The following is a 20,249-nucleotide window of genomic DNA, read 5'->3' on the forward strand; positions in this document are numbered from 1 at the left end:
CTGGCACCGTGTCCAAGCGGGACCACACTGTCCTCCCGCTTCACAAGCAATAGCCAGTGACTGTTAGCTTCTAAACTAAGGCTGTAGTTTCTTTAAAAGAAGAATTTAACTTGCAGAAAAGCATCTCTTGGAAGAAGGGGATGGGGCAGGATTTCGGTGGTTCTCCATGAAACCTCCTGGCTGCTGCCCCTGAGCCTGGCAATGCCAAACCCATAACTACAATGGTTGATACATATAAATAACTCATTTATTTGCAAAATGCTCTCCCCCAGAAGATCACTTGATTTAACTCACCATGGCTCCCCTTTCTTTGTGTCGCTCCAGGGAGAGCTGGGCTTGCCAGGTCCGCCCGGGCTGGATGGCGAAAAGGTGCGTGGGGCTGGATCGAGCGAGACCGCGCAGGAGCTGAGTTCAAAAGGAGTTTCCTTGTGTGTCCCTGAGAGCTGTCACTGGGAAAAGCAAATCTAATCTCAGCCTGCCAGGAGCAAGCTCTTCCCCATAACGTCCAGCTGCATCTCCCTGAATTAATCCCCTTTTGCCCGTGGCCCTGCGCTCGGCCGGGAGATGCTGCTCCCCAGCTAAAGGGGATCTTCTTATGAGTGGTTCATCAGACACTGTCTCAAATTTTGTCATAAACCTTCCCGACCCTCAATGGCTGCAATCCCTGCTACAGCCCACCCAAATTCTGCTGCGCCTGCAAAATCCGCCCATCTAAGTTTTAACGTTAAAATGTGTTTTTGTGAGCTCGTGCTGCGATATGGAGAGAAAAGGTGGAAAGGCAGAAGTGGCTGCTGAGGGGGTATTTTTAATAGTTTTCTCTTAAGCAAGTTGTTTTCTGTAAACTTCCAGGGTCCCAAAGGAGCGAAGGGTGACCAGGGCAGCGCGGGGATCACGGGACAGAAAGGAGAGACCGGAGAAATGGGCTTGGCGGGGCCACCGGTATGTCCCTCCTCCTGTCCCTGTCCTTGATCCTTCAATGCGCTGATTGCTGCAAACGCTCAGGATCTGGCCAGGATTGAACCAACAGCCTGTCCACACCGCGCTGCTGGGGCATGCAGGAGCTTTGAATTTTGTTTGCTAATGACAATGATAACGGCTTGTTCAGAAGGTGGTGTAAGCTGGTAGCAAGCAGGAGAAAAATCTTTTCTCAAAGTCCCCTGGGGATGAACATGAGCTCTGCCTGAGCCAAGGCTGGGGTTTAAAGGAAGACAAATGTGGTTTCCTCTTTTGTTTTTTGTTTCCTGGAAGATGCACCACATCAGCAAAACGTTTTTATCTTTTAGGGAGCAGAAGGGCCAAAAGGAGACAAAGGAGACACCGGGTCACCGTGTTTGCAGAATAATCATGTAAGATCCTGGCACCGTCAAGCCTCTTCCATGCCGCGGGGTCAGGTGGAATCGGGCTGTAGAGGCTGGAGCCACCGGTTCCGTATCCAGCAGCGTAACGGAGGGGAGCAAAACCCAAGTGCTTTCTACAAGATCTTTCAGAGGTGTCTACATGGGGTTTACTTGTTAGGGAGGAACACTTTGCACACTCGGCACTACAAAGTTACCTTACATTTTGCATCAGTGGTTGAGGTACTGGATGCTGCCATTATAATTATGTTTTGTTTGTAAAACATCTTGGGCTCCTTGCAGTTGTATGGGATTTCTGCATCCTTTTTCCTAATTCATGCCTTTTGCTTAAAAAAAAAAAAAAAAAAAAAAAAAAAAAGTGGTGGGTTTTGATAGTTTTTTATTAATTACATGAGAGCTCCAGTTTCATTCCAGCTGGTTTCCCCTGGTCTGTGCAGAAAATGGCATCATTTTCCTTTACATCTGTTTTGTGACTGGCAAACACACTGACCAGCCTGGGTCATACCTCTCATTACAGAAGCCAAGTTGATTCATGCTCATTTATATTATTAATTTATCCTACAAGCAACTCTTTGATTAGCCAATATTTTGATTAAAGCCATTAAATCAGAGAGCATTAAATCATTATTCTGGGCCCTGTCAGGTTTCTATTCCCAAACTGTCTTTTCTCTGAGCCCAGCCCGTTAACGTGCTGTTTAATTCCCTTCTGCAGATCATACCCGAGCCCGGACCCCCCGGATTACCCGGCCCTATGGTAGGACTCTGGAAAGCGGCTCCCGCAACTGAGTGTTCCTGCAGATTTGTTATCACATGAGATTCGTTTAGGACGAGGGTGGTTTGTTCTGCTTAATTGTGTTGGGCTGCTGTGAATCAGGGAAAAAAAAAAATCAGAGGAAAAAAAAAATCAGGGAAGAGCTACAGCATTGTGTGCTGTCTTTGGAGAGATGGAAGCACCTGATTCAGGAGAGTACGTCAGCGTTTGTGGCACGTTTTGCAAATAACCAAGTTGTTCCTCGGGATAGGGAAAACAGAAAATCTTGTGGGATGGGAAAACTTGTTCCTTACCGTGCTGGTGTCTGTATTCCCATAAATTTGCCCAAGTCGGTAAGTTTTTTGCCATCAACCGCAGTGGGGGAGGATGCGGGTGGTGATGAACACAAGGTGCATTTTCGATGCAGATGTCCAAGGTGTTTGGTACCTGCGATGCTCCAAAAGGCTGAGAAGCCATCAAGGGCAGCAGGAAGGTCAGGATGCCTCGGATGTGTCCAAGATGCACCTTGAGATGCTTCAAAACGAGCACTTATAACCTGGGAAGTGTCCCCAGCCCTGGGGGCTCAGAAGGACGCGGTGGCAGGGTGCCACCCTCCAGAGCCTTTGCTGTCACTTGTTTCAGCAAAGCTCTCGCAGCGCCTGCTCCCAAAGCTCCTGGTGCGGAGCTGCATTGTTGCGTGTTACGCAAAGCCGTCCTTTTCGGTTCCTCTGCTCCCTGATTTGACATCGGAGAACCAAGTAAACTGCCACCTGTCTTGAAAAGAAATGTTTGGCCATTGTCAGCCCATAATTTGAGCAAGAAATGGTTCGGGAAGCAAACTTTGGGGTTAGTTTTTTAAATTCTGGTTTTTAAATGTGCCATTGTCTTTCCTGCAGGGTCCTCCAGGAATCCAGGGGCCTAAAGTAAGTCAATAAATTAAATGTCACCCACTGTTTCCAGGCTGCCAGTGCATTATTTACAGGCTCACAAAGGCCTGTCAGCTCTGGGGACTGATTTTTGAGTCACTGTTTGTGACAACACACCCATTGGTTGTGCCGTTCAGCAGTTGGTGTTTTGGAAAAAGAGGCGTTTTTCCTTCCAAACACATTGACGATCCTAAATCCTCCTCCAGCACAGAGTCCAGAGGGCTGGCGGCACACAGGAGTCAGGGTTTCCAAACCCACAGGCTTTATTTTCAACTATTTCTTATATGGTCTGGTCAAGAGGAAAATATTAACATAAGCATCCCAGAGATGCGGGAGGAGGCAGTGGATGCGCAGGGTGACCGTCCTGGGCAAAGCGTTCGGGTTTTCTTGGTTGACGCCGTTTCATTTTTGCAGGGCTTGGATGGTGCAAAGGGAGAAAAAGGTGACAGTGGCGAGAAGGGGGACCACGGCGACGCTGGACCTGCTGTGAGTTGTTTTCCCGTATCTCATTTCTGGCTGTGGACAGATGCCTGCCGTACAGCAGCTATCCCAATGCCGTGTTTCTTGTTTCCTGAAGGGTCTCCCCGGTGCCCCAGGGCTCATCGGTTTACCCGGTACCAAAGGAGAGAAGGTAATCATCGGCGTAGGAAAGGAGAGGTGATGCTGTGGTGTAATCCTAAAATAGGGACTGATAAAATCACTGCCGCGGTGGGTCCGGGCAGAACTGCAGTGTGGGGGTTACCGGCACTATCCCGATGCGTGGCAAGGAGCTCTCTTGGGTCCCAATCTACCTGAAATCCTACTACTATAGGATTTCACCTACTGTATATGTTTGCCTGTGACACCAAACTCAATATGGGATGTCTTCATTCTTATTTTTTCAACTGCAGGGAAAGCCAGGGGAGCCAGGACTGGATGTGAGTATGGAAAACATTAATTGATATGTAGAAACATCAACAACATGCATGTAAAGGCCAACAAATTGCTTGAGATTCTCGGAAAAATATGTAGGTAACACTGGGTAGACTGCTGTCCCTTAAAGACTGTGCCCGTGGAGCAATGTAGGAAAAAGTTGAATTCAGGCCAGTTGCCAGACTGCTTCCACTGCTCAGCTGAAGACGCTGAAGGGTTTTCCCTTTCCAGTTGAGAATATTTGTATTGGGTTCAGTGAAACAAAAATCTGCAGTAGATGTGATGTTACTGGGGTAGGTAAAGCACTAGCTTTCCCAAGAAATTGCAGAGATAGCAAGTCAACAGGAAGAAAATGCTGTAGTCTTCCCCATGGGGGGACGGGTTGATGGCTGAGATTGCTTATGTTGAACTGAGATGCCAGGACGTTCGCACACTAAAATTATAAAACCTTTTTTTTTTTTTTTTCTTCTTTCCTCTCCCTAAAATTGTTGTGATAGGGTTTCCCAGGTCTCAGAGGGGAGAAAGGAGAGAGAAGTGAAAGAGGCGAGAAGGTGAGTGCGTTGTGGCCGTGGAGATGCTCGTGGGGACAGGACTGGCCGCTCCTTTCAGCGGGCAGCGATGCTGGCCCCGGGTGCTGGCTCCCTCTCCAGCCTGGCAGCATTTTTCGGGTCGCTGCTGTAAGGACTTTGCTATAGCACAAGTATCTGCCTGGTCCCAGTGTTAATTAACATGCAGTTAATTCCTACCCACTTGGAAGCCCCCAACCCTCAGCACAACCATTGTGAGGAGCTGGAGCAGCCTGACAGCTCCAGGTTGTAAAGAATCACTGGTTTTGGTTTATAGACCTTGAAAATGGATCCAAATCGAAGGTTTTGTTACAGGAATCCATAAATAAAAGGGTGCCCAGCCGGAGGCAGGAGTCCAGCTGAGCGCAGAGCAGTGGCTGGAAGCTGGTGCTCCCAGTTACTGTCAGATACCAACCTGGTTTCTAGCAAAAATCCGTCATTTAGTCATTCTGTTATAAAATTATCTATTAAAAAATCTCCACCCAGCTTTAACTGAAGGATTTAGTTCCTCACTGAGGTTACACTAGTGCAAACATCCCTACCCTGGGTGAGGTGTGGGACACTGCCAGTGCTGTGTGACTTAAAGCCAAAGGTGTTTCTCCTCCTGTTTCTGATATTTTCCTGTTGTGCCAACAGGGAGAGCGAGGAATACCGGGGAGAAAAGGAGCCAAAGGGCAGAAGGGGGAACCGGGTCCCCCCGGACTGGATCAGCCTTGTCCCGTGGTACGTCTTTTATTTCACTCGTCCTAAACACGCCTTGCCAGGGCTGAAAAAGGAGCTGCAGCTTAGCAGCCAGGGAAAAGGAGGGAGGATTTGGTAGTTCTTTATTTTGCAGTAAATCAGAGCAGATGGTTATTGTTTTCTCACTTTTCTTAATGGTTTGTTTTATCTGCACTGCTGGAAGTTCAGTGCTCGCTGTAAGGGCTCCTCGCTGGCCAGATGGGAGCAAGCCACAGCAGTAAAAATAAAGAATCTTTGTGTAAAGACCTTCTTATTGTAGTCGGGAACAATGGGCTTCAGTAAGGCTCTTCAGGAGATAGCGTGCCCTGGTGAAGCTGCCGGCCTGGCTTTTGAGTGTGGTTGAGATCGGGGAGTAAGTCGATGCAGTGGATGGGGGCGATTTGGAAACAAGGTCAGCTCCGTCCCTTCATCTCCACAAACCCAGCGAGGGATGAGCGTGGCTCTAGCTCTCCCAGGACGGAGCTGGTAGCATCTCGGTACTGCCAGAGATAAGCCATGTACGAGCTGGAGCTCCCCAGGCTGCCCAGTGCCGCTGGGAGAAGAGCCCTCCCTGCGTTTCTCTGCCCAGGACAGCAGCTCGCGGGTCAGATCCATCCCTTCTCAGTGGGTCCCGGGCCATCGCTGCGCACCAAGAGGTTTTCCAGGAAACCTCGCGGGTGTCTTAGCCCAAGGGATCTCCCAAGTCCACTTCTAGAACCTTTCATTGCTTTGATAGGGCCCAGAAAAAAACCTGTACTGGTCTAGAAGATGTGATTCAGCCTGGTAAAATCTGCGTTCTTTTCATTACTATTTTTCATATAACTAAAACCAGAGAGCTCCTTTCCCTAAATGCTTTGAGGCTGCAGGATGGAAAGAGTTATTTATATCAACTGTAACTGAAACCACTACTTCAATGTAGCTGTTAGACCTGAGTTCAGAGGTACCTAACTAGTAGTACCAGGTACCTGCTCCAGCATGCTCCAAAACCCCATTTTTTCTCTAAAGGTGCGCCCTGTCGTCACCCCACCAGCAGGGCTGGGGCAGTCAGAGCTGGTGGATAGCTCCGCTATACCAGCAAAAAGCTCCTTCAGTCAATGTGCTTTATTCTGCGTGGAGATTGAATGTGAACTACAGTTGTTTATTTCATTTCTGACAGATCACCTTTCCTCCCTCAACATGCTGGATGATTTAACCCCTCATCTTTTTCACTGCGCTCTTACAAAGGCGGATCTCTGGTTTGTGTATAGCAGATCTTTCCCAGATAAGACTCTGTCTGTGAACTCCCCCCCCCCCATAAAACAACTCTGCTGACTTGCTGTGTCATCAGAACCGGAGGGGTAAAGTTCTGGACCCATCCTCCTCTGCTGAAACACGGGTGTCTGTTCGAGGAACTCCCATGTCCTTTATCGTTCTCAACCAGCAGTTATTTTTCCAAACAGGGAGCCCGTAGCATTGCAGGCAGCAAAGGGGACCCAGGTTTACCTGGCCTGGAGGGGGTGAGCGTGCCCTGCCCGTTGGTACAGTATCTGCCATTTCCTTCTTGCATGGCTTGTGTGTGTGGTTCTGCCGTGGCCAAGCGCTGTCCCGAGGAGCAAATCCCTCCAGGGAGAGGAAGAACACCAGGCAGCAGGGCTGGAACAAGATGTTTCACTTTGGAGAAGGACGCCAGTGTGTTGTGGCTTCTTCCTCCCAGATAAAATTTGAGATAAGGAGTGTAAAGAATGGAGATCAGGTAGGGGAGGATGCTTGCCCCTTTATGATAACAGATGCTAAAAATTAGTTCTGGTTTCTCTCACCCAGTTTGGTTCCCCTTGTGCCTGTGAGCCCAATTCCCAGCTGGGTTTTGAAAAGCTTTCCCCCAATAACTGAAGGGCCGGTTCAGCGGGGCAGTGGCTGGAGGGGTCACCAGCACCCAGGGCGTCAGAAGGGCGTTTGCCATGTCGGCACGGAGCTCTGCCCCGCACGGCTCAGGTCCGTGTCCGGCACTTCTGCAGGAAGGCTCTTGCTCTGCCCCCCGACAGGGCACTGCACCACTAGCTGAGAGAGGTCATTGTTTGATTTTCATTTTTTTTAACCATAGAAAATGCTGCATGTAGGATGATTTGCAGTTGTCTTCAGAAACAAAAGGGCAGTAAGCTGTCTCTCTTTCAAAAAGTTAAATTACTTTCAGATGTGTCAAAGAAACCAATTACTAACAGCAGGCCTGCTTGACTCTCCGTATGTACTCCCCGGAGATGTTATATTTACCAACTATTTCCCAACTTAACTGTATGGAAAACACAGGACCCATCTGTACTGAAGGCACTGGGAACAGCAGTAGGTGGTTTCTCCACGGTGTAACTACTACATGGTTAGTTAGTAAAGCACTTGCACATCTTCCCCTTAGGTACTCATGTATGTGCATGTACGTACGCGGGGGTTGGCTGCATGTTGGCTGTCCGTGCTGTTTCCATCCTCCACCCCACCCTGCGATGGAGGCTTGCTGGGTTCTCAGTAATAGCTTTCGGTCCAGACGCGTGAGCGTGAGCCTCACATGCAGGTTACAAAGCTCTTTTTTAATGACAAGTCATTCTGGAATCACTCGAGGGACACGTGGTAGAAAGATGTGGAGTTTTATGATGGCCAAAACGAGTATTTTGAGTGCACGGGAAGGAGAAAAAGCCCAGGGCAGAAATCTACCCCATGACCATGGGTGTGAAGATGCGCTCTAACAGCAGGTCAGGACCTTTCTAGGTCAAACAACTGCTCTGTGCCTTGTCCCCTTCACCCCCAGACAACTCTGGCAAACGTACAAGTTGCACTTTTTTTTTTATGAATAGTTACAGACCAAAATATTTACTGGTGTCAGCAGAAAAATGTATCTGTTTTCTAACTACAGGAAAGCATGTGAAAAAAAATTGACCTGTTACACTGCGAGTAGCTGGAGAGGGTAGCCTTACTTCACTGCATCTGTTTTATTGGGCATAGGCTGTTTTACATATAAAATCAATACAGAATACAAAAAATGTGATGACTGACATTTACAGTAAAAAATGTAAAAATGTATTTTGACCTGTATTTGCACTAGCAGTTATCTCCGCTGCGTACGCATCCTCGTGGTTTCCCACCTCTAGTTAATGTGGAGGTGGCTCTGAGGGCAGGGCCAGTGCATGTGTGCTCTCTGTAGCTCTCCATGCAGAAATTCATGCAATCAGAGATCCAAGAGCCTTAAAAAAATCCAGCATCAGGAAAGGCAGCTGAAGTCAGCTATTTCTTCTAAAGTATCTTAAAAGAGTTGGTCGTACACAGTCCCTTCCTCTTCTGAGGGGCTCCTTCCTTTTCAGGGTTTTCCTCCTGGTAAGTAAGCTCTTCTGGCTTTCTGACTTCTGTACGTTTCTTGTGTCTCCATCAGAAAAAGACAAATATTTTCACTCCCTTTGCATAGTCCACAACTCATCCTATTTCAGTCAGTTCAGCAACTCAAGATTTCTTAAAGAAACTAAGTACTGCAGGATTGATTTTCACAGAATTAGGATTTCATCCAGGAAAAAAAATTATTACATCACCGCCCTCAAACTGAAAAGCACATATGAACAAAAATTACATTTCCACATCATGCTTTCCATACATATGTCTGATTGCAAAAAACACCTTATAAAACAGATTATGAAGTTAATTAACTGTGGTTCCAAATTTTGTTATTTGTTCACATTTTTGTTTAAAGGAAAAAGAAAGTGTAGATTTTTTTTTTTTTTTACCCTAAGGTGTATTCGATGTTGTGTTGTGCGTGACATGGATTACATTGCCTGCATACTTAATTTTTGTGCATATATACAGTAAATGGGGTTTGCATGGTCATTAACGGTGCTACTAAACCTTTCATTGTCGTGAGGATTAAGCTCCAGGTTTTGGGGTGTGATGCTTAAGTCACTGTCAACAGAAATTAAATCCGTAAATTCCATTTTGCAGGGACCAGACGGACTGCCAGTAGCAGGATGTTGGCATAAGGTACAGTAATAATAATTATTGTACATCCTCGAGCAGGTCCTGAGTAATTCTGTGATGCTTAAATCACTGTCAACAGAAATCTGTAAATTCCATTTTGCAGGGACCAGACGGACTGCCAGTAGCAGGATGTTGGCATAAGGTACAGTAATAATAATTATTGTACATCCTCGAGCAGGTCCTGAGTAATTCTGTTTGCTGCAGGGTGACGGTTTGTAGTGCTGCACTTCCTTTAAGCACGAGGTTGTACACCTGGCAGGCGTAACGCCAGGCTTTGGCAGAGCAGGACTCCATCTAGCTTCGTGTCTTGTTCTCCAAAGTGCAGAATGGTGCTAGAAACACCGTTCCAAAAACTGGCTAAGTGTGGAAAATCATTCTCATTAATATTTTTGGTCGCAATGCCTTTTTTTCAGGCTTGCCCAGGCAGTTTAGGAACCACTCTGTGCTCGTGTGACTTAGCCCAGAGCCTCTAGCTGAGGCTTCTACAATGGGTTACCTCTTTGTCTCAGAGTTACAAAACATTTACTTCCAAAGACTTTTCTGCCGCTGTAACTATCATCCACAACCGCTATGCTGCTCGAATCGGTACATCTGGGTGCAGTGGGCGGGTAATTCATAGTGTCTCGTGCACCCAGAACAGCCAGGGGTTGTAGTGCTAAAGGCAGCCCAGGAGAACGGGGACAGACGCGTCCCCCCGTAAGATGAGCATTTGACCCAGACTTGCAGGAGAGTGAGGTTACAGCATCTTCCTACAAGGGCAGGACAGCGAAGCTGGGTGGAATTACTAACCCGGTTCAAACATGTGGTATGTGGACACGGTCTGAGTTAATAGCAAGCATGTTACTAACTGGTTGCAAGCCCTCGGTTAGAATGTGAGCACACCCTCAGCATATCAAAGTTTGCAATTCTGCGGTAAATTGTTTGGATGTACTGTTAATATTAAAAGAAATCGGAATGCCAATCCTTAATATTATTAACAAGATTAGTAAATGCAATGAAAGGAACATTTCTCTGATTAAAATGTTTCTCTGTGTGTTCTTTTTCAGTGATCTCTAAGCATGAAGCACAATATGTAAATAATGTGATATATTTGGATCTTTTTAATTTTTGTATAAAAAAAGGAAAAAAAAAAACTTTCAACAGTAATATATTGACCTTTTTTTATACTGGATTCTGTCATTTATGGCCTTTGAAAATATTGTAAAGCTCCCAAAACCATAGGATACACATGATAACATCAGGATTTGATAAAGGTACCGATGACATGGCTGGGAATGAACAGTATTCGCTGCTGATGCTGCTGTGTGAACTAACAGTACTGAGACAGCCTGTTGCCTTTAGTGCCTTATCGCATGAAGGAGGGAGAAACCCCCGTCCTCCGTGGGCTCTGACTCTGGATTTGCATTGCACGTGCATGTTAAAAGGGTGAAAAAACCTGGCTGAGAACCACGAAGAAAAAAAGGATGCAGCCCTAGAAATGAAAGAAGCTGCTGTGTACCATCTGGTCACACGAGAAGGACTTGCAGCTTGCAGAGGAAACAAAGCCAAGCTCCATTCATTGCTACCTGCTGTTGATACGATGGAAATAGCAAACCTTTGGCTAAAGAGAGCAACCTTGACTACCTGTGGATATTTCCACTACTATCAAGTTTTGGGTTTTTTTTCCTCAAGAGGAAGCACCTCTGGGTTCCGTTCTGGGGTCTGTGGCTGAAGATGTGCAAGCGCTTTGTTACTGTGGAACCCAAATTCCCCAAGACACCTCCACTGCAATATTTCAGAACACAAAAACCTGGTAATAGGTTCAGTGTAGAGAGTTGCAGGACAGGGAGGGCTCTGCTGAAGGCTTTTATTAAATAGCAGAGCACATAATGTTGCTGTTGGGGTTCCCAAAACTTGGAGTTTGGAATATTTAATTGTCTTGGTTTGTAGGGTTTGTTTGCATTTGATTTTTCTTGGTTTACATGGTTTTAATTGTAAACTCTGTCCTCTTGTCCACTCCTCTTGTCCTCCTCTTCCTCTCCCCTTTTCTGGTCTCTTTCTTTAAATTATCTCATCTCGGGCACATCCCGTCCAGAGCAGGGTAATGAATACAGGGAGGATTAGAATGTTGATATCTGTATATGGCATTAAGTGAGATCAATTAACAAGTTGCAAACTATTCCACTATTCGAATTTTTAAACATGTTGAAAAAAAAAAGAGATTGTGCAGTAAAGAGCCATAAAAAATTATTTCAGGGAGGAAGAAAATGGCTTACAGCTGAGTAATTAACAATTTGCAAACTATTCCACTGTTCAAATTTTTAAACATGTTGAAAAAAAAATAAGAGATTGTGCAGTAAAGAGCCATAAAAAATTATTTCAGGGAGGAAGAAAATGGCTTACAGCTGAGTCAGTTGAGTTTACAATGAAGATCAAGAGGCAATCAGATTCCTTTACAGGGAGGACATACTTTATATTAACAAGTTCTTCAACTGAACAGAGAAAGATGTACAAATATCCATCCAATGGGTAGAAGCTGACATTACACAAAATCAAATAAAGCCAAGGATTTTTAATAGTGAGACTGGTTAATCCTAACCAGACCAGTGATGCAATCCCCATCACTTTAATAATGCTTTTTTGATTTAACGGATCATTTCGGGAGGAAATACTTTTGCCCAGCACAAGTTGCTAGGCTCTGTGTAGGAATCTTACATGAAATTAAGAGCCTGACCACAATATCAAACCAGATATCAGGGCGTTTTGTGTCCTTGATCTTAGAGAATACAGAAGGGAGTAAATTTTTGGTGCATTGAGTACATCCAAACTCTCTTATTAGATCCTTGTTCCACTGCATCAGTTTTTGGTGCATTGAGTAGATCTAAGCTCTCTTATTAGATCCTTGTTCCACTGCATCTGTTAAGGCAGCTATGGCCAGAGGGACTTGAGAGAGGGATGCGACCGTCCGGGGCAATGTGCCCTGCACAAGCTGACCTAGCGCTAACGTAGGTCTTGCTCCGATATTCTGAAGAACAGTAGGAACATGCTTAGTGCTCTGTGCAGGTGGGGTGATGTTTGATGTCTTGAGTTCTCATCTGTGGCTGGGTTCTGGCTGTCCTTGAGTTTATCCTTTTAGTCAGCCGGGAGCGTTTGTGATCTGCTGGGAGATGCTGGAATCTCACTTGGTAGATGTGGACACTAACGACTTATGGCTGTAGGCAGTGAACTTTAGTTACCGGTCTTTGTTAGCTGCTTAGGGTCTACACCTACACATTGCTTGCTTTCTGGCTATACTTTCCATCTTTACTAGTTACTGACCATTTTCTTGGTCACCGTATAGATTAAATCCATGTACATCAACTAACAAATCAAGAAACAAGAATTATGTAACTCAAAACAGCAATGAAAATGCATTTTATTTACTTCCATTTCATGTTGTTAGCTATCACTTTTGGTGTAGGGGTTTTTAAAGGCATAAGGAGCCGCTGAACAAGCTCCCACTGGCTTTTAGTGCTTTTGAAAAACCCCTTTACTGTCCCAAATTAAAGCTAAAAATCTTCTTCTGTGGAAAGTTGAAGGCAAATCTCTCATTGATGTCACCAGGAAGAAGATCTGTAATTGTTCCCTTAATGTACAATTGCTCTTCCCATCTGCCCCCAGTCATCTCCCAACTAAAAGCAATTCACTACTCCAAACCACGCTGTGGGCTTCTACACTCAAAATCCTGCACGGGTCCTGTTGGAGGAACCTCTATCGGTATCAATGAGCGTTCAGTCCCCAGAGTGACTGCAGAAAGCACAAGAATCTGGAAGTGTCCACAAACAATCTACAATGCAGATAGAAAAGTCTTGTTTTACATACGCTGGCAAAAACTAAACAGCTTTCTATCTAGCTCCTACTTGAAAAGTTTGATATCACTGAAGCTACGAGACAAGCTAACCTCCAAAGCTTATGAAATTATATTAAAATTTATATTTTCTCTGAGGAAATACCCCGAAGTCCTATTATCTTCAGGTAAACAAGTCAGTATTCCGTCTTCAACTTGTGGAATATCCAGTGCTTGTAGGCATCAACTGTGACCACTGCCAGGCCTGCAAAACATTGATACAGAATACCAGGAGAGTGCTTTACCTAGTGCTCTGATCGCCCTGCGTGGCAGCCGTCCCCCTCCCAACACAGAGCCTCTGCTGCCACAGACCCCAAGACATTTGCTCGTACCAGAGGAAGAGAGCTCATTTTGAATCGACTAAACCTCTTCCCCATCACCGAGGCACAGCCTGACCACTCATGTTTCCACGCCAGCCAAGGAGGAAGGTTAGAATCATCTTCCTCGCACAGGACCGCGGCTGCTATCCATACCCCTCAGCGCCACCGCCTCAGCTGCCAAACCTTTTAGTGATCATCTTTGAAAATTCCCAGGCAAGTGCCCTCTCTGCAGCGGTTTATTCTGCATCCCAAATATGGTGAGTCCAGCACGTACAAAGGAGATCCATCCCTGCCCCTGCAGTGAGCCTGGCATGTCCAGGATGTCTGATTTCCTGCACACGTACAGGTGGCAGCCTGCAAGGGACGTCTGCCGCTCCCATTGCCATCAGAAATGCTGGCAGGTCTGGATCCTGCTGGATACAACGCCTATTATAGCCACTTCGGCTACAAGGAGCTACCCAGCAGACCTCTGAGGATCTGCTGGCGGTACATCTGCTCCACCAACCCTTCTGGGACCTGTGGAAAGCAGAACTCCTGGGAATGGAGCGAGTACCGATCCCCGGGGTGTGGCTGTGACCTGCACTTCAAGTCCTGCCCGGTCCTCAACTGAGATCCGTGTGTTTGGCCTTTATGTTCTGAACTCAGTGTTCCCCATCGATCCTATCACTGTAGCAGAGGAACTGGTGATTTTTGTATCAATTGTGCAGAGTCAAAGAGGAAAAATCTGTTTAGACTTCCCCGTGCTTTCCATACACAGGTATTCACAGCAGCAGGTTGTTAAAAGCTGTTTCAGAGCAGTCATGATCTTATTGGGAAGAGTTAAGAAAAAAAAAAAAAAGTGCTTTGCTCAGCAAATTCATGCCAGATCAGTTTACTATTTTCTCCTTCCATATGGAAATTTCTATATTATGTTTTTTTTAATAATTTGAGTTTGCAAATAGCTCCCAAAGACAAATTTTACTTTTAGGTAGTACTACCAGTCTCGCTCAAAACTCAGTCTTTATCTCAGCCTCTCACAAAGCGCAGTGCATTTTTTTCCCCAGGAAACCTCTTTTTCATTGTTGTTGTTGTTCTGGTTTGAGAGAATGTTGAGATTGTTTTACAGGAATTCAGAAATGCAGCTGAATGTTACCACTAGGTGTCAGTAGCAATAAAGATGACTGACGGGGAGACTGCTAATGCTTATGAAATGCAGGACAAGCTGAGACTGAGCAATTAATTTGTGCTGGTCACCAAAATATTGAGTGTGTTAGCTTCATGGATTTGTCTACAGACCTTCTGGATAACATGCTTAAGTTACTGATCTTGGGGGAGTCTGAAGCCCAGCCAAGTTTATGTTTTATCTTTGCTTTCTAGTTTACAAAACAAAAATCCGGAGTCTAATTTAACTGACCATGAAAGCCCGGTGATTTCCATTGTGAAGATAACCACGCCTGCCTGCTGCACAGGAGCAGAGGACACGCAGCTTTCTTTAAGGCTCATTCTGTTTAAAATTGTAGCTAATGACCATCTTCCCAGTTACTCCAACATCCTCTCTAACACACCGTAGCCTGATCAATTTTGGAAGCAAAGTTCCCAAACTAAGTTCTGAGGGTTTTAAGAACTCACTTGAAGCCCCTAGAACGTTGTCCATCCATGAAGCTCGGCAGGCAGGGCTGCCTTGCCACAGGATCTGGCGAATGCATGACAAGACTGGCGCCAGAGCTGCTGCGGGCTGTGGCTGGGGGGTTGCCTTGGTTCTGGCTCCTGGTGCTCCAGGAGCCGCGATGCTGCAGCCGACTGTAAGCATGGGGAGCACTCCCCAGAGCTTCGGGGGAATGGAACTGGGGGGAAAGGGAACATGGCCAAATAACCCCCGTGTCTGTAACTCCAGTGCAGTGCTGAAATAATGCTGGCAGCTCTGGAGAGGCCTCTTGCCAGAGTGTGATCCCAAGGATTTGGCCTGTGCTGATGGGGGCAGGTGAGATTAATTAGAGTTTTGCAGCTGAACTGTGGGCTTGGCCAGTGAGTTCAGGAATATTTCTCTGGATTATGAAATTGGTGGCAGAGAAATCCCATCTGACTCCAAACTGAAGCTGTTTCCAAGCCTTAATGCACTGGGATTTTAGTTTAAAAAGAAAAAAATCAAGACATTGCCACATGCTTTGTTTTATTCTCATGGAGGGAGTTGCCTTTCTTGTGTACACTGCTTCTAACATTTGCTGTATATATAACGGTGATGAATTTATTTCCATATGGACTTTTCTCCTTTGTATTTAAAAAGAATTGTTTCTTCTAATGGTAAGAGATTCTCTGATGTGTTTTCTTTTTAGGAAACCAGTAGATGAAATATTTAGGTGAGCTTTTGTCTTCTGTAATTTCAGAAATTCAGCATTTGAAATCCTTAAGCAAACCAGCAAAACACGGGTAAGGTGTCAGACATCCCGTGCAATGATGAAAAGTATTCTACAGAGAATGACACCGGTCATTACCCCTGGTTGTACGATTGTTACAACACCCCACTCCCCAGGAAGCATATTCGTGAGGACCAAGGCTTTCGTACCAGGAAGCCTGTGGTCTAGTTTGGCTACTTTCTTCTCTTCCCCCCGCCTCTCAACTGCTCTAACTGAGCTCAACCGTGCTGGCTGTAATAGTGCTGAGCTAGATTACACCAGCAAAGATTCCAGTGTTTACTGTCTTGCCAGCCCACAGCTCGGAATGAATCTGTGAATTTTTATACAGAGCATGTGGTTTTCCAATCAGCCAAGTACAACAGACTTGGGCCAGAATGAAAGAACTCATCCGTTTGTAATGGCCAGCTTAATTAAAATATTAAGATACCAGAAATTTACAGTGTTATCAGAATGGTAAATAACCATGCTCAGTAAATATAACTGTGCCCTACTGGCCTGTACATTCAGTATGTGTTAAAGGAGTTGAGCTTAGGTTTCCTGGGCATTAACTACTGGTTTCATGCTGCCCTCTAGAGGAGATCTTTTTTAAATAGAAATAAATTTCATGCTAGGACAAATTTTATACAAACTGGATGCTGTGACACCGTCCCTTAACTGACAGCACACATAGGGATGGATGTCTTTTGCATAACTATATGGCTTGACTAGATCTTTGTAAAACAGGAGCACGTACACAGAAACGTTAATCTTTTTTCCCAAATCTGATATTTTTTTGGGGAAATACCATCATATTCTCACTTTATTTTTTTTTTTTGGTCCCGTTGTTGCCCAGACAATTTAAGGCATTATACAAATAAAATCTATCTGCAATAGGTTGCCATTCAAGTTTTCATTTTAAAATTTTGAAGAGCAGAAGCTTTGAATTATTTGCTTTACTGTCAACAGATTCCTATTTAAGATATGCAAAAATATTAGTAACAACACATGATTAAAATGTAAGCATTTTACAAAGCATCCCCAACCACTTATCCTGGTAAAATACTGTAGATGTCTGGCTGAATTTGGATTAGTGAGTTTGGCTGCAATTTGCACTGGCACAGCTAGGAGCAGAGATACTCCCGGTGTCCTCAGTAGGTTTCCAAGGGTGGAGTAAAACCTTGGTGCTGCTCTACTTCATTTGAAGCCCCAAAGTTTGAACTGATAAATATCTGCTAATGTGCTTCATAGCACAGCCAGCCTTCCAGTTTTTAACCAGGAAGATTTGTCAAGTGAGAGATTTCAAGAGGGCAAAACCACTTGAGCTTGCCAAGGCAATACTGACTGTGGCAACCTCACATCGATGTAAGAGCATTTCCTGGACCCTTTTGCATGGTTTGAAATACTTCACAGCTCCACCTGGGGGGATCTATTGCAGGCTGAAGCTAACCAGTGAGTAAAAAATCTATTTCCTAAACTTCATTTTCCTTGATTATAGTTTACGTTTTGTAAGCTAGAAATTACTTTCTAGTATTTTTGCGTCCCCAGGTGAACTACTGCAACTTTCCCATAGGCTTGTGTACCATTAGATGGCACAACAAAAGGGATGTCTATTGTGTAATCTGCAGCTAAAGTAAGTGCTGAAAACCTGTCACTTAGAAATGAATGAGAGAAGGATTTAATATATTGCAGAGAGCCCGGGGGAAAACCACGGGAAAGCTGGGGAACATGAGTTTTCAATGCGTAAGAAGTGGCATTATTGACGAGAGAGTGAAATAAATACATCATTAACATTTGCGGTTTTCCTATGTCTTAGGAGAATCAATCCCTGTTCGCTAAGTTTTGGTCAAACTTGCCTCATAGTTGCGCAGTTTCATGGAACAGTCAGTTCACTTGTGTATCTGTGTGTGGTTTCTTATATAATGTAGATATTAACGAATGGAAACTTGGAATGGAGATGTCCCAAGTATCTGTAAATGTCACTAATGCCACTTGCTGCTTTTTTATACACTGTTAATGCTGGGCTGTATGCTTAATTTTGAAAAGTTAATATTGGATGATGTTGTTAAGTATAGGTGGGTGCACATCAAACTCGTATTTCTGCAATTACATTAAAAAAATTAGGGCCTGATTTTGCAAAGCAGAAGTACCCACGTTACCCACTGAATTTCTAAATTAAGCAGAAGAGGCAGTGAATTGCCATCAGCTGGAATGAGAAATGGCATTCTGTTGTGTTTGCTGGTTAGTTTCAGAGATGGAGTGCAGTTTCATAGGTAAGTTCATAACCTAGCAAATTTTTGTGCTACTATTTGGAGTTCTTTTTTCTAGTATTTTCAAAAACAATCAAAAATATTAAACATGATGAATGTTCAGCACAAAATGCCTCAGTCCAAACTGAATGTCACCTGCTCTGTTGCGTTAAATTACTTTGGACATAAAAATATTTTAAAATTGGCATGTATGCTAGCATTTCTGAAACAACTTAATTTGAGAAATACCTGCTGGTATTTAAAATATAAATGAAAATTTCACTTATTGGTATACAGGTTAGAAAAATAAATGCAATGTATGCTTTATCTGTCCTTATTTCTTTTGAAATTATGCTGATAGGGCTTAATCCTCTACCATGGTATTATCCAAGTGTCACTTATTTATGTGAGTGGTTGCATCCCTTCAGTGAGGTTGTTCAGAGGAGAAAGGGCTATTCACCTGGGTGTGCAGTTTGGACGCTCTGTGAAAAGTAGTTTCATTTTGAATGTATTTACACGGTATTTTATACAAAGCTGAGTAAATACCTGTAAAATGTATCACCTTTGAAAATATATATAGATATTAAAAATATAGAAAATGTACTTAACACCTCTATTTGCAAACTTTTTGTGATTTTTAATCATGTATGTGCCAAGAAAAGTGTTCTGTTTACTCCTTTGGGGAACAACTGCTCTAAAAATGAAGGCATTAATAACGGTATTTCTTATCCATTGTTTTAACATGTTAAAATGGTATTAATTAGTACTGCATCATGTATTTCTAGTTTAAAGCTGTAATGGACAATACATTAGCTTGAGACCTCCAAAAAATATATTTTCTTGTGCTTTCTGTAATAAAAGCAAAGACTAGATTTTTTTTAAATGGTCTCTCTGTACAGATTGCTTTTACAGTTGTGTGAATATGTATAATGAACTCTGCATTTGTAACCAAGAATAAACTTTCAAATTGTAAATGTTCAGGTCATTATTATAAATAGCTACTAAATATCTTAACCAGACAAGAGTTCAAATAAAGGTTAACATACATTATTAACTTTTCTTCCACTGTATTTTGTTACTTAAAACCTGACTTTATGCAGCAACTGAGTTTTACTTCCTAAATTCAATCTAACTTGTATTATAGTGTATAGCAGTTTGGTTTTGGATTCGCCATATTATACAATGTAGATTGCTCTTGTTTTTATCAAGTAACTGCAACTATTTAATAGTTATTGGTGGCTATATCTAGTCAGCAGCAAAGTCTGTCAAGCGTGTAATCTTAAAAGGGTCTGCTCCATTTTCTGGAGTCCTCTTAGTGGATCTTGTCAGTTTAAAACAAAAGAATATGAATGTGTACTTTGAAGGAAAAAAAATCTGGCATCTTTTGGAATGAAGTTTGGTAAGTTTATGAAGTCAGTTATGAGATATACCACCTGCAGTGGCAGAGGACTCAACCCATCCCAGAACATCCCTTCTAGTTCTTTATCTTCCTAGTTTTCTTTCAGTAATCCCAATCAAACAGGAAGGGAGGAATGACCATTCTAATCTGATGACAGCATTTCCTCTTTTAACCCTAACTACTACCTGTCCTAGGATTGGCTCTTCAGCAGTCAGTCAGGTCTACCTGTCACCAACCAAACACAAGAGTAAAATAATATAAATGGTTTGTTTTTACTTTTGCTTAAATAGTGACGTATATGTTGAACAATTAACACAGTTCTAACACCTAGGCTACCACCTCGAGTTATTTTCAGCTGTAAAAGAAACTGCCTTGATGTCAAAAAAGAGAGTGTTATGTTATAGCTGTAATAATGGTCATGGAGACCCCTCAAAACCAGGCTATTACCTCTGCGGTACATGGGGGCCGTATGCCACCACCAGCGGTGTGACACCACGGGGTATGGTTTGCACTCTGGTTCCAAGCGTGCTGCCCACAGCCTTGCAGGACCCCATGGAGGCAGCCTCGCCCCCCTATGTGCTATGGGACCTGGGAGAGGCTATGGGTGAGGAGTCCAGCCTCCAGCCGGAGGAGCCAAAAGCCCGGGTGAGTGACTGCTCTAATCCTTCTTCCAAGCTGTGTTTTGGATGGGTTTGGAAGTGTCTGGGCTGTATGATAAGGGCGGTGCATAGTTACAGTGCTGCTTGAGCAGAGACGCGTGCAGCGCCCGTGTCCCCGTGTAGCTTCTGCTACGCCTCCGGTTTTTCGCCGGAGCGGTGGCTCCAGCCGGAGCC

At 44.2% G+C, this 20,249-nt stretch overlaps 1 protein-coding gene across 1 annotated transcript in view; it reads left to right on the forward strand.

The window, feature by feature from the left end:
* Positions 1 to 10,660, forward strand: part of COL23A1 (collagen, type XXIII, alpha 1) — a 46,411-nt gene extending 35,751 nt beyond the window's left edge. Inside the window, exons 15-26 of the mRNA XM_010075191.1 lie at positions 325 to 369; positions 850 to 939; positions 1,284 to 1,346; positions 2,068 to 2,109; positions 3,003 to 3,029; positions 3,447 to 3,518; positions 3,610 to 3,663; positions 3,923 to 3,949; positions 4,442 to 4,495; positions 5,147 to 5,233; positions 9,179 to 9,217; positions 10,261 to 10,660. Coding sequence (XP_010073493.1) covers positions 325 to 369; positions 850 to 939; positions 1,284 to 1,346; positions 2,068 to 2,109; positions 3,003 to 3,029; positions 3,447 to 3,518; positions 3,610 to 3,663; positions 3,923 to 3,949; positions 4,442 to 4,495; positions 5,147 to 5,233; positions 9,179 to 9,217; positions 10,261 to 10,263 — 603 coding nt within the window. The 3' untranslated portion in view covers positions 10,264 to 10,660. The remainder of the gene's footprint in view (positions 1 to 324; positions 370 to 849; positions 940 to 1,283; positions 1,347 to 2,067; positions 2,110 to 3,002; positions 3,030 to 3,446; positions 3,519 to 3,609; positions 3,664 to 3,922; positions 3,950 to 4,441; positions 4,496 to 5,146; positions 5,234 to 9,178; positions 9,218 to 10,260) is intronic.
* The last annotated feature ends 9,589 nt before the right edge of the window (positions 10,661 to 20,249 follow it).

This window comes from Pterocles gutturalis, unplaced genomic scaffold (genome assembly GCF_000699245.1).
Source record: "Pterocles gutturalis isolate BGI_N339 unplaced genomic scaffold, ASM69924v1 scaffold11207, whole genome shotgun sequence".
NCBI classification, from domain to species: domain Eukaryota; kingdom Metazoa; phylum Chordata; class Aves; order Pterocliformes; family Pteroclidae; genus Pterocles; species Pterocles gutturalis.